We start from the raw sequence: 13,624 nt of genomic DNA, 5'->3' as shown, positions 1-13,624 counted from the left end.
CTATGACTATAGGGATTATGGCAATGAGCCAATTTTCCAAAATGTTGAACTATCCCTTAAAGTACATTACTGTCCAGCACTGTCTATCAGTTTTCAAAGTGCCGTAACAAAAAACAGGAGTCCCCTGGAGCGCTGCTGTCAACTTCACTCCAAAGTGCAAGTTCGAAACTCTCTGCCAGTTTTTGTTTGACATTAATAGACCATGTAAAACCAGTAGTATGGTAGTTTTATTTTAATTAGGGCAGGCGTTGAACTTCTTTCCATATATTTGATTTTTACAAAACAGAAAAAAGTAGTGAAAACAGCTGATACTACTCTACTAGATTTTTGGGCCCAATGTGTTAATAAAGTATAGGTTGAAGGTATGGTAAGCATTTTTTATGTGCTATAAAATCAAAAGTGTTCAACACTGTGAGGGTTAAATGGACAGAAATGGGGGCACATCTTTGTGGATGTTTGGATCATCAGGCCGTGGACAACAGAGCTGGAGATTAAAGGTGACCTCTCTGCAGCCGGGGTCACGCTGGTGATAATAAGAGAGAAAACATCCAATGTTTAGCCTTCAGATCGCTGCAGCCAGTTCAAACACAAACACTACAGGACTCATCCGCCACGTGTCCCTGCTGCATCAATGGCTCTCACTCCTTATAAAGAAAAAAAAAAAACATTATTATGAGACGCAGGCAGGAAATGTGGTGATGAAAACACACTTATGGAGCTGATTTCTGTTGCTGTGAAGGACCCTGGTGCATCATGAGGAGCATTTTGTCTCCACTTTTTACTCCTTATTTTTAGTAAATGGAGGCGCAGTCCTCACCTCGAGATGCTGGCGAAACGACGAGGGAACAGTTGTTGATATAAAAGAGTGGAATATAATTTAATGTTCTGGGCCCAGTTGTTCAAAAGTAATCTGGTCGGATTTTGGATAATGGATTGGATCAAATGGGATCCACGGATTCTGAGATCAGATTAGATCACGTAATCCACTCTTGGTTTTCATCTGGATCAAACCCTCAGTGTGTGTTGTTCAAAACTTTTTAGTAGGATCTGGAAAAAAACAGGATTAGTTATTCTGATCCCAGCAGTCGGGTGGATTCAGGGGTGATTTCAGGAACAAAATGTGATTTAAATTAAATTCAAACTGTTCAAATAAACAATATTCATAATGTAGTATACTATATACATTTATCGATTTATATTTTGCACCTAATTTTTAAACGATAACAGTGATTAAGTAAAGTTAAAGCAGATATCAGTGGAATGTTTTTGTTAATATAAGTCCTAAATAGTCCTATTTTCCGTCAGCAATCACTTACATGAAGTATTTCAGCCTAAACACGAGTCTCTCCGTCACTCTGCTCTGCTGTAACCCGAGGAGAAAATTTTCCTTGTGGGATACAAGTGTTATCCAATGAGGGGAGAGAACGGCATGAAGGGCTGTGTGTGCAGCCAAGGGATGCGCGTGAATGTGGTGACGTAGCACGAGGACCAATTGATGCCTGACAAGAGCGGGGGCTGCTAACTCATGGTGCGTTCAAGGAAACTCGTACTTTGTGTTTTTCCTTCCTGTGAAGTCATACCAGTTCGATCTGGTACGAGTTCACGGGTCGGAAGTTACGAGTGGCCGTTATAGGGAACTTTCACAGACAACAGGACGGTAAAAACACGAGCTACGGGTTACCTGGAACGCTACCAAGTCGTAGTTGTGACTTGAAGCTGTAACTTACGGTTTCAAAAGCCTGCCTTGAACACAGCATTAGCCGAAACGGCCGTGCCGCTGTTATCTGCTTTAACTTTCGAATATTCTACAACTGAAAAACTTTTGCGGCGTTATTCTCATGACTCGCCACGAAACCGAAAGTAAAGAAACGCTGGTCGGCTCTACCAGAATTTCCGCCACCACCAATACTAACAAAATAACGATAGAGACAAAACGATATATTTATCGAAAATGGGCCCATTAACAAGTGTGAGTAACGTAGATTCATCCACATTAATATGAGACTTTTTTATTGTCGCGGAATTTTTCGTTCTGCCGATGGAGAAACTCCTCGTTGTCCCTTTAAGACGGATTACGTGATCCTGGATAGAAAAAAAGGGATTTCAAAATCTGGATAATTTTTAGATTACACCTTTTGAACAACTGGTGTGTTTTGTTGATGGAAAAACTAAGCCGTCGTGTTCAAACACGGCGTGCTGAGCGGCAGCAGGCGACCACGATGTTGTCAAAACAGGAAGACAAGACTTTTAATTGAAGAATGATGATGCACACGCCACCAAAACGAGCTGCAGTCGATGCAGTCGGTCGGTCGGTGTGTGTGTGTCGGTGTTAAGCGGCGGTTAAACACACCTGAGAGGTCGTCATGAGTCTGTCAGCAGGAAGCAGCTGCAGCCGGCGCTCTGCTGTCACAGCTGTCAATCATCTGCTGCGGCCCCGTGGCAGCCTGTTAACGGATATCAGAGCTCTCACCATGTATCAACATTACACACAATAACAAACCCTCTCCCTCTCTCCTTCTCTCTCCCTCTCTCTCTCTCTGTGTTTTGTCTCAGCTCGCTCGCCGGTGTTCAGTGCCATGTTTGAACACGAGATGGAGGAGAGTAAGAAGGTGAGTCGAGCACTTGACTCTGTTGTTCCCGTTCCCTCGGCGACAGCAACTCCAACGTCTAAATTCTCATCTTTTCCTTCTGTTGCATCAGGAAGCACCAAAAAAAAAAAGAAAAGAAAAGAAAGAAAGAAAGAAAGAAAGAAAGAAAGAAAGAAAGAAAGACATCTGTGCTCCTGTTCCTCCTCCATGTCCTGTTGACCCGTTTTGATTATTGAGGCTAAAGTGTCGTTTTGTAGACAAAGTGAAACAAAACCCACTGAAGATTAGACCGGGCTGCTCACTGTTTCCACGACGACATTATGATGAGAGGAGCTGAGGCAGAAACAGATAGCAGTGTTTCAGAGTCTGAAAACAAGCTACAAAATCATATTATGTATCAGACAGGATTTATTTTTAATCATAAGAACATGACTTATAAGACTTCCTTTATAAAAGGAGGTTATTTATCCTGTTATAAACACCTTTATAAATCACATGTAAACAAGTTGTAACACAGTTTTCATGTATTGATGAAGGGATTCTTGTTCTTGTGTTGAAATATAAACAGTTTGATTACACAGTATTTTTTATTTAATCATAAAGGCATGACTTATAAAACTCTCATTATAAAAGGACTTATAATTAAAGGAAGTATAAATGGGCTATGTTGTTGTAAACATGTTATAAATCACATATAAACAGGTTGTAACACAGTTTTCATGTATTGATACACACACACACACAGACAACACACTATTAAGCATTAGTTAAGCATTAATACATTCTGAATTATTCATTTATAACACATGAATACTCATTAGTATGTAGTTTATAAATACAGTTAGTACCTATTAATGATAAGTAAAACATTTTAACTGTGTTTACAGTATAAACTACATACTAATGAGTATTCATGAAATGGTGAATTCAGTATTTAATGCTTAACTTATAGTGTGAACTTATACAACCAAGGAGATATAAGTACAATGCACTATTTGGCAACAGGTAATTGTTGACCTTTTTTTTTAACATGTTTACAAATTAATTAATTAATAAAGTAATTGTAAACCATTCATAAATCCTTTACAAGACAAGTCTTATTATAAAGTGTCACCAAATTTCTCATATATTTTGTTCTGAGCAGATTTTTCATCACATCTACATACTGTAGGTTTGTTCTCAGTAACATAAAACTGACATTTTCACACAAAATAACTTCAATCAAATTCAACTTGGATTCAATTCGACATTACATACTTCTATTGCTGAACTGAGGGAAGGTTGTAGCAGTGTATTGGCTTCACTCGTTAGCTTTAACGCTCCTCTCTGAGCATCGACAGCTCCATGTGATGAGGAACAGTTTGCAAACAAGCGTGTCTTTTGAATGAAACTGGTTGTTTAACTCATCTTTTTTTAACCCTTTAATACAAATTGAATGAGATAGAAAACAGAGAGCTGGTTAGCCTGTTAGCTCCGCAGCTACAGTAGTTTCCCAACAAGCCTGGATAAATTCACTGTATCACTAAACATCTGGAGCAGGATACACATGCATGATGTTGTGTTTGCTGCTACTAATATTTAATCTGTACGAGCAAAGAAAAAGAGGAAAACACAGAAATCCACTCTCTGCTCTGCATGATTTTCACTTTATACGTGCAGACCGGTGTAGCGTCGACATGCTAACCGTCTCATCCATTGTGCTTCATCCACTTTACTCTTTTAATTCTCGATGTTAAATGTCTTAACCTTGGTGTCAAGTGCTGCAGCGTTAAGCCCTTTTATAGCAGCTTTAATGAAGCTCTTTGAAACCTGCATTTACAGCCTCTATAAGTTCATTTGTACTTGATATTCAGGAGGCATTACACAGAAGTTTATCTCTGTGGCTCAGTGTGTCTGTGTAAGTGTGTGTGTGTGTGTGCATCATGGCTTCTCTCCTCTCTGTCGTGTGTGTGTGTGTGTGTGTGTGTGTGTGTGATGCAGAGCCCTCAGTTGCCACAGTCGGTGGTGTTCATGCGATAGGAGGTGGTGAGAGCGAACCTCGGTGATTTAGCCGTCATGTCAGCAGAATATTGATGCCTGGAACGACTCGAATGGGGAAATTATAAAGCACAGAGCCAGGAAATGCATCTTAATTGCTGTTTAAGTGGGCGTCTTCATCAGAGAGAGAGAGAGGGAGAGGAAGAGAGAGAGGGGGGGGGGGGGCACGTCCCTATACGATCCAGAATAAAAACCCAGATAGATGGGTTAACACTCCTCTGCAGCGGCAGCTCTATAGAGGAGAGACAAACGAGCTCATAAAGAAACACTCTAATAGAGGACTGCTCTGTGAATAGAGGGCAGCGTCTCACACACTGTAACTACACCACTGTTGTCTGTTTATGAGACGCTCGTTTCCACAATGGAGACTGAAGGAGTCCTGTTGCTGTCTCTCTTTAGCAGCAGAGTGAACAAACTTCTTCTTCTTCTTCCTGCTCTGTGCTCAGACAGGTGAAGAACATCTGGATATGCAGATGTAATTCAGGGTTCCTACGCAAGTATGGAAAGTAAGGAAAAGTATGGATTTTGATTTTATACATTTCCAGGTCTGGAAAAGTATGGAAAATGGGAACTATTGTATGGAAATATATTTATCTTAAAGGGATAGTTCAACATTTTGGCAAATTGGCCCATTTCCATAATCCCTATAGTCATAGCAGTAGGTTTGTTACCTTTAATTGTCGGTGCAAGCTATTTTTAGAACGGCGGAGCAGAGCCGCGAGCTGCTCAGATACAGATCAAATACACAATCCAACAACTCCAAAAGGCTCTGGTGGACAAGTTGTGACCTGCACATTCACCACGCTATGAGATAATAACACAACGTTAGCAGACAGAGTTGTTTTAGAAGGAAATTCATGCAAAACCACTGATGCTCGTTGCCTTCAGGGACAGTTTTTCATCAAGCAGTCTCTGTATGGAGGGTATGCGTTTACGTCACGTTGCCCTCGGCAGCGCCCCGTTCGATCGGACTGAATGGCAAAACAAGCGCCCCTCAACATGCTGGCGGATAGCGGTGGACTCATAAACTGGATAAAATAAATTATATCAAAACAAATTAATGTCAAAAGGAATCGACAACCAGCTCCCCAAAAGCGTCTGCTCCACGGACACTTCCTGTAACACGCAGTGTGACCGCGGTACCTGCAGAGCGACAGACAGGCTCACTGTTACTTAGGGACGAGATTACAGCTGTTACTGTCGTCCTGACAGTGACTCCCGACACTAAAACACGAGCTGCTTTTATTCTGAAAAACTCTGACCAGTCAAACTGTAGGATGTGTTAGAGGACTAATTTAACTGTCTAAACATCAGAACTATGACACCTGAAACTGTAACAGCTGATCGATCGAAAAAAATGACCGCTCCCGTGAATTTACTTTCCGTCATTGAGAACAGGTTCTTGAATGTAACTCGGTCAAAGTGAGACGTATCCTCAAGATTTTTAGCAGCTCTGTTAGGTCATGCATGCTTTACATGCTGGCAAAGCTAGACATGTCAGACTTGTGTGGGCTCGGAGAAAATCACTCCGTTGCTTGCTCGTTTTTAAACTTTGGCGGCTCTGCCACTCGTCTTTTTGCCACTCAGTGGACGTTCCACAGCGACTTCCGAGTACCGTGACGTCATGTGCATACCCTCTATTTACCTCTAAAACAACTCTGTCTGGTAACGTTCTGTTATTATCTCATAGCGGGGTGAATGTGCAGGTCACAACTTGTCCACCAGAGCGTTTTGGAGTTGTTGGATTGTGTATTTGATGAGTTTGATGAGGGAAACCAAGAAATACCATTAGCCTCCGTAGTGTAGCTCTGAGCAGCTCACGGCTCTGCTCCACCGTTCTAAAAATAGCTTGCACCGACAATTAAAGGTAACGAACCTACTGCTATGACTATAGCGATTATGGCAATGGGCCAATTTGCCAAAGTGTTGAACTATCCCTTTAATACTTATCTGGGTTTGGTCTTATCTGAAGTTATTTGGGTTAATTATTTTGTATTGGCTACAATCTCCTGGAAATGATTTGGTGACATAATGGCGATTAATTGCATCATTTATTTACATGATACACATTTAAATACTCAAATGCCACAAATTATTTGAATGTTTTTACTGAGAAGTCTGGAAATTAGGGTCTGGAAAAAGTGTGGAATTTGGAAATTTCAAATAGGAATCTTGTAGGGAAACATGCAGCGGGAAAAAATAGGTATTGAACACGTCAACCCCTTTTTTCTCCGTAAATATATCTCTAATCAGGCTACAGACATGAAACTTTCACCAGATGTCGGTAACAACCTCAGTAATCCACACGCACAAAGAAATCAAAACATATAAGTCCATAAAGGAAGCAAAGCCTTGAACTCGAGCCGCACTGCTTCACTCAATCTGGCGCTCTATTTAAGCTCTTTGCCTGTCAATGCCATTCAATGCATTATTTCCGCCCCACCACCACCACAGCATCCACCTACAGGCTAGATAGAAGATATTCCCTCATCACTCCTATATACGTTTAATAAAATCCTATTCTCAGGGAGTGACGAGGTCGGAGCCTTGACGCCAAACTCTCGATGCAAACTGAAGCTGCAATAAACATTTTAATCGAAATGAACACAGGGAATAAGTATTGAACACATGAAGAGGAAAAAGATGGAGGTGCAAAAAGGGAGGGAAAGACAAGAGAGCAGCTGGAATCTGTCAGTATTTAGAAAGTGATCCTGTCCCCTGTCAGTGCACATTAAAGAGGAACTATGCAAGATTTTGACCTTAATTAAAAACAGCTTCAGAGTAATTGTGATGGTTAAATGACTAGTTCCAGGGAGAATGGAGGCTCTCTGCCTTCCACCTAGCGTCTCTTGGCTGAAAACCAACCTTGTAAGATCAGAGCCTCCGACCTGGTGTCCCAGCTCTCGTCTCTGCGGCACCGCCACAATCTCTTGTTTATGACAGATAAGACTACACAACCGACCTCATGCTATTTTCTTCACCTTTCGCTATTTTCTTTCTCTCCTCAACATGGCTGAGTTAACAACTGTAGCTGCACTTTACCAGTTGTGGACGTCCGATTTGGATGGGAAACCCAAACGCCGCCGTGTCTGGGTTCATGGTTTTTATTGCGATTGCTGTAAAAGTATGAAGTTGTGTTGTAGAGCTCCGGGATACCGCACACAGCCACAATAATCTTTCTCCCCATCATGTTTTGAAATGTGCGTCTGGCGTAACTACGTCGGTGACGTGGTTGGATATCAACGCTGATTGGATGTCGCGGCACAGCGCCACAATGTCGCTTGAAAAGTTCACATTTTTCAAATTCAAGCGAAACTTGAACTTGAAACTTAACTTAAATTTTAAATTAAAGGTTTAATCAAATATTTTTTTTCAAGGAGTTAGAAAAGGATCTATAACAAAAGAAGCTGATTCATCAGCTCAAACTGGATTTATCCACATTAGTTAGTGCCTGAATGTGTCATTAAAAACAAGACAGTTGATCAGTGAGATAGTGTTAACTAGGAACCAAAATATAATTCACTGACCTAAAAATTAGTATTGCACAAAAATTTACACTGATTTTGAATGGAAGCTTGTGGCGTTCATCGCCTCCATCGCGTTTGGTGTGAACGTTATCCACAGCTTCATGGATTGAGTTCTCACCAGCTTCGTTTGAAAAGCGACCAGACTTGCATAGCTCTCCTTTAGCTGCTTTAGTCCTAATTGATGCTGATATAAAAAGGTTTCTCATCACCAAGGCGTCACACGAGAAGCATCTCATGACGGGTAAAAAAAACAAAAGAGCTTTCTCCAGAACAAAACAAACATACTGGCAGCATTGGTTACAGACTTGTGTCTAAACCCCCTGAACGCACCATAAACCGGCCATGACAGGTGCTGCTGCAAGATCTCTGAGCTTTAGACAGAGACCTGGAACTAATAATAATAATTCATTGGATTTTTATAGCGCTTTTCAGTAACTATGCTTACATAAAGACAAGAGAAGGGTAGTTTATTATTATTATTATTATTATTATTATTATTATTATTTACCTGGAACTAGCAGGTCTCACTGTGCATTCTCCTGCTGTATCTCTCTCTCTCGTCCCTGCAGCTTATTTCTCACGGTGTGTTTTTTTTCCTGCGGTCAGAGTTGACACAAATGCACCATAAGCTGTCGGTACACCCACCCTGACCCTGCTAAAACGCTGCCGGTCACCATGGTGACAATAAAGCACTGTTATAATTGGTTTACTTTGCTTTGTGTGGAGTGGGGGTGATAAAGGTTCAGGTTACCCTCCTCACTGCGCGGCTGCTGCTGCTGCTGCTGCTTCAGGCTTCAGGCCGTCAAGAAAAAACCAACGCTCAGGATTTAATTTTCAGGAAACGACAAAAAAAAAAAAACACAAGAAAAGAATGAAATAGATGAAGCAGGTGTAGTTCTGCAGAAACGTGTTCAGACTGTTCAGAGAATCCTTCAAGTGTTTCTTTCCTTTTCTTTTTTTCTTAACTTATTTGGAACATTTTGCATTTTCACTGCGTGGCTGACTGTCCCTGTGTGTATGCTAAACAAGGTGAGTGGGTTTAATTCAGGGAGGATTTTTTGGGATATTCAGATTTTTTTTATTTTTTTTTAAATAAAATAAAACAGTCTGCCGCTGAGCGTGGTTTTGATGGATTGTCAAAGCTTCTGTCTTTTTTCTTCTTTTTGCCTTTTTTTTATTTGGTTAAAGCCTCTGTGTATTCGCTGCTGTCCTCAGAACCGTGTGGAGATAAATGACGTGGAGCCAGATGTCTTCAAAGAAATGATGTGCTTCATCTACACGGGCGGGGCCCCCAACCTGGACAAGATGGCTGATGACCTGCTGGCTGCAGCTGACAAGGTGTGTGTGTCTGTGTGTGTGTGTCTCTGTGTGTGTGTGTGTGTGTCTGTGTGTGTGTTATATTAACACTCGAGCCAGTATGCATAATAATACTCTACAGCTTTTTGCACAATCACAGCCAAACGCACTCGAGTTGGAGGACGTGCGGCCTCCCGCTGACGGAGAGACGGACTGTTTTCCTGAACCTTCACAGTTTCCTGACTGTTTTCCGTCTAAACACGACGTTTTTCCTTCCTCTGTTGTTCTCGCTTCCTCTTGGTTTTGTTTTAGTTTTTTTTTTTCTCTCTCATTATTTTCTCAGCATTCTTCAAACTTCTCGCCCGAGCTGCATTAACAGCGTCGTGCTGCTCGTTGCAGAGGCTTCATTTGTGTTTTTTAATTGCTCACAGCAGGTCTGGTCCAGCGTGTTACGACTGAAGCAGCCGCTCGTTCACTTCTGTTAATAAGCCTATTAGTTTCTTTTTGTTGTTGTTTACTGCTGTGTCTGTTTAAAGATTGAACAACAAACTTCTGTTTTAACCCTCGAGGCCTTTACACACCTGTAAACCAAACCTAGAGTGCAACATGGGTCAAACTTTAAAGGGATGGTTAAACATGTTGGCAAATTGGCCCATTGCCATAATCCCTATAGTCATAGCAGTAGGTTTGTCACCTTTAATTGTCGGTGCAAGCTGTATTTAGAACGGTGGAGCAGAGCCGCGAGCTGCTCAGAGCTACGCTATGGAGGCTAATGGGATTTCTTGGTTTCCCTCATCAAACTCATCAAATACACAATCCAACAACTCCACAACGCTCTGGTAGACAAGTTGTGACCTGCACATTCACCACGCTATGAGATAATAACAGAACGTTACCAGACAGAGTTGTTTTAGAGGTAAATTCATGCAAAACCACTGATGCGCGTTGCCTTCAGGGACAGTTTTTCATCAAGCAGTCTCTGTATTTCCCTCTAAAACAACTCTGTCTGGTAATGTTGTGTTATTATCTCATAGTGTGGTGAATGTGCAGGTCACAACTTGTCCACCAGAGCATTTTGGAGTTGTTGGATTGTGTATATGATTAGTTTGAGGAGAGAAAGCAAGAAATCCCATGAGCCTCCGTAGCGTAGCTCTGAGCAGCTCGCGGCTCTGCTCCGCCGTTCTAAAAATAGCTTGCACCGACAATTCAAGGTAACGAACCTATAAGGATTATGTTAATAATAAGCAATGGGCCAATTTGCCAAAATGTTGAACTATCCCTTTAATGTCTTTAATGTGTGTGCAGACCTCTACATTAAGATGTTTCCTCCTGTTTACTTTAAGTTGCTTTACATCGTTTCTGTCAGCGAGGAATCTGCTAAATTGAAAAATGGCGGCGACGCAGACTCCTCTCCTCCTCCTCCTCCTCCCCCTCCTCCTCCTCCTCTTCCTCCTCCTCCTCCTCCTCCTCCTCCTCGTGTGTCTGATGGCAATTTTATAATCAAACGCAGTGGAAATAATTCTTTACCTCTCCAGAGATCCGCTCCGTCTGCGTTACTGTCACTTCTCCTTCTCCTGCCCATAGATTTCCTGATTCAATTTAGGCTCTGTTACCGCGGCGGCGGCGGAGTGATGCTGTGTTTCCGTATCATTACACAGCAGCGCCACGGCAGTTGTCGTTGGCGACAGCAGCATCTTTAAGTAATTTGGTTTAACCTGTTGTCTGTGTGTGTGTGTGTGTGTGTGTGTGTGTGTGTGTGTGTGTGTGTGTGTGTGTGCAGTACGCTCTGGAGCGGCTGAAGGTGATGTGTGAGGACGCTCTGTGCTCCGGTCTTTCCGTGGACAACGCCGCGGAGATCCTGATCCTGGCCGACCTGCACAGCGCCGAGCAGCTCAAGACTCAGACCGTGGACTTCATCAACTAGTAAGTCCACCTGGTCGTCCACCTGCAGGACGAACACACTTACACACTGGTGCAAACGTTCTTTTATTTAGTTTTTTCTAGTGCTGGGCATAGATTAATTTTTTTAATCTAGATTAATCTCACTGCAATCTTGGAGTTACTAATCTAGATTAAAATGGCTCATTTGAATTCTGATGAAGGCATTCAAGTGATGCACGATATGAAAAATTTCTACCGATAACCATAGACTGTAAAAAGAATGGACGTAGCGTCCGTGACGTCACCCATTGGTTTGGGGGAGTCTGTTTTGTGCCGCTACTACGGGGGTTTGAGCCGCGCCATGTTGGATTCTACTTGCCATATTTGGAGCGGTGCGGCCGTTGGCCGGCCGAGAGCCCGCCCACTGGCCTCGTAGCAGCAGTCACCGGACCTGTCACTCAACGGTTCTGCGCCCTTATTGGCCAGAACTTTAAACCTAATAACAGTAAAACGGTAGAGTTTTAAAAAAATTCACCCCCCTCAGAGTGTGTGCGGGGGTAGAAACTATCGGTTGAGACCAAAAAAATGAAATGTACCAGGCTGTAAATATGTTTTTTAAAGCTGTAAAATCGGCTATTTTAACATGGGGCTCAATTGGAGTTGCTCCCTTCTGGAGCCAGCCCCCAGCGACAGCCCAGGGGATTGCAGCTTTTTGAACGCGGAAGTGAGCTTCACTTCTCAGACCGACAACTGCCCCCTTGCCGATAACCCATAATTTCCTGCTTCTCATTGCCGATACCAATAAATTTGTATTTTTATATTTAACATAATAGGCTCTAACCTTTCTAACAAAAGCTCTGGCTCTTCAACTTTTCATTTATTTTTTTCATGTCATATCACACAAATATATCAAATCATCATACAATTAAAACAAAAAGTGCATCCCTCAAGTTTAACAGAACTATAACTGGTTTATCTACAAATAACAAGATTCATATTCAAGTATTTATGCATAAGAAATACATATTCAACCTAAAGCGCATGAGGAGGTACATGCACGGATATTTAACGACTGTACTATGTAGGCTATGACTGTAGTATAGGCTATGAATGACTTCCTTTGAGAGAGAGAGAAAACAAACTTTTTTCTCTCTCTCTCTCAAAGGAAGTCATTCATTTCATTGAGAGCCTTTTTGGTTTTTTGGTCTCCAGAGGAAATTAAATTTAATCCCCCAGATCAGACCGAATCATATCAGGCCACTTAGCAGCAAACTTCAGCTGTTGCTCATCATCATCATCATCATCATTGTCGTCGTTGTTGTAGCTACGACGGGGCCTATTAGCATCAATGACGGCTATTTATGTCCACGCTGGAGAGGTGATTGATCTGCTGTTTGAAAACAAAAAGCTTTTTTTTTCACGATGCTCGCTCCCCTACAGTAAACTGCTCGTCACCTTCTCCTCTGTTGTCTGAATTCCCTCTGTCTCGCAGCCAGACACATTTTTTACATCCCTTTGTTCACAGGCCTCCATCCTCTCTCTGCAGCTTTACTCCTCCTCATCTCCTGGCCTCGTTCCCGAACCACCGGCTCCAGCATCCCTCTCCTCTCCTCTCCTCTCCTCCTCTCCTCCGTCTCTCCGTTTCTCCCCGTTCTCCCTCTCTGCTGTTCTGTGCTTAAGAGCTCATGTGAGCCTAAAGGTGTTCAGTAATGCAGATTTCTGCCCCTAATCCCTGTCATTAATTGTGGTTATGGGCGTTATGACAGTTTAATTTGCGACAAGCGTTGTTGTGGTGGTGGTGGTGGTGGTGGGGAAAATTGGCCACGGGGGAACTCCTGGCCAGCAAAGCGTTATCAAACCCTCCCTCCCCTTCCCTCCTTCCCGCGGACACAATCGACAGCAACAAGAGCAACAAAACAAAAAATCAATTTGGAGGACGAATATAGAAAACAGACGACACGGAGGAACCAATAATCCCCCTCCCTCACCCCTCCCTTCTCTCCGCCTGTAGCACCTCAACCTCTTTCCAGACCAGTCTCTTTACAAGCAGCTTACAGTCATTTAGTGGAGACAATAGGAGTTCTCTCTTTATCCAATGCACCTCTTTCTCATTTATTCATCCTCTCCAGGGATGGAGCGCAGAGCAAATCCACCCCAAACTCTCTCTTTATCCACTTTGTTTAAAGAGTTTACTCACTTTTTATTTTTTATTTTAGCCCCAGCAACATGAATCTTGAGGCTCCGGTAAAATTCATAGAATAAATCACACACAGTAAGTCGAAGCCAACTGAGCCA

At 42.4% G+C, this 13,624-nt stretch overlaps 1 protein-coding gene across 1 annotated transcript in view; it reads left to right on the top strand.

Moving 5' to 3' along the window:
- The window catches only part of spop (speckle type BTB/POZ protein), a 146,008-nt gene that overhangs the window by 128,970 nt on the left and 3,414 nt on the right, over window positions 1-13,624 (top strand). Inside the window, exons 8-10 of the mRNA XM_085783411.1 lie at window positions 2,554-2,609; window positions 9,368-9,490; window positions 11,229-11,371. Of these exons, the coding sequence (XP_085639537.1) occupies window positions 2,554-2,609; window positions 9,368-9,490; window positions 11,229-11,371 (322 nt within the window). The remainder of the gene's footprint in view (window positions 1-2,553; window positions 2,610-9,367; window positions 9,491-11,228; window positions 11,372-13,624) is intronic.

This window comes from Trachurus japonicus, chromosome 8, assembly GCF_045865225.1.
Source record: "Trachurus japonicus isolate A0001 chromosome 8, Traja_1.0".
NCBI classification, from domain to species: domain Eukaryota; kingdom Metazoa; phylum Chordata; class Actinopteri; order Carangiformes; family Carangidae; genus Trachurus; species Trachurus japonicus.
Note: the sequence above shows the minus strand (reverse complement) of the source record. Positions and strands in the feature narration are given on the sequence as shown.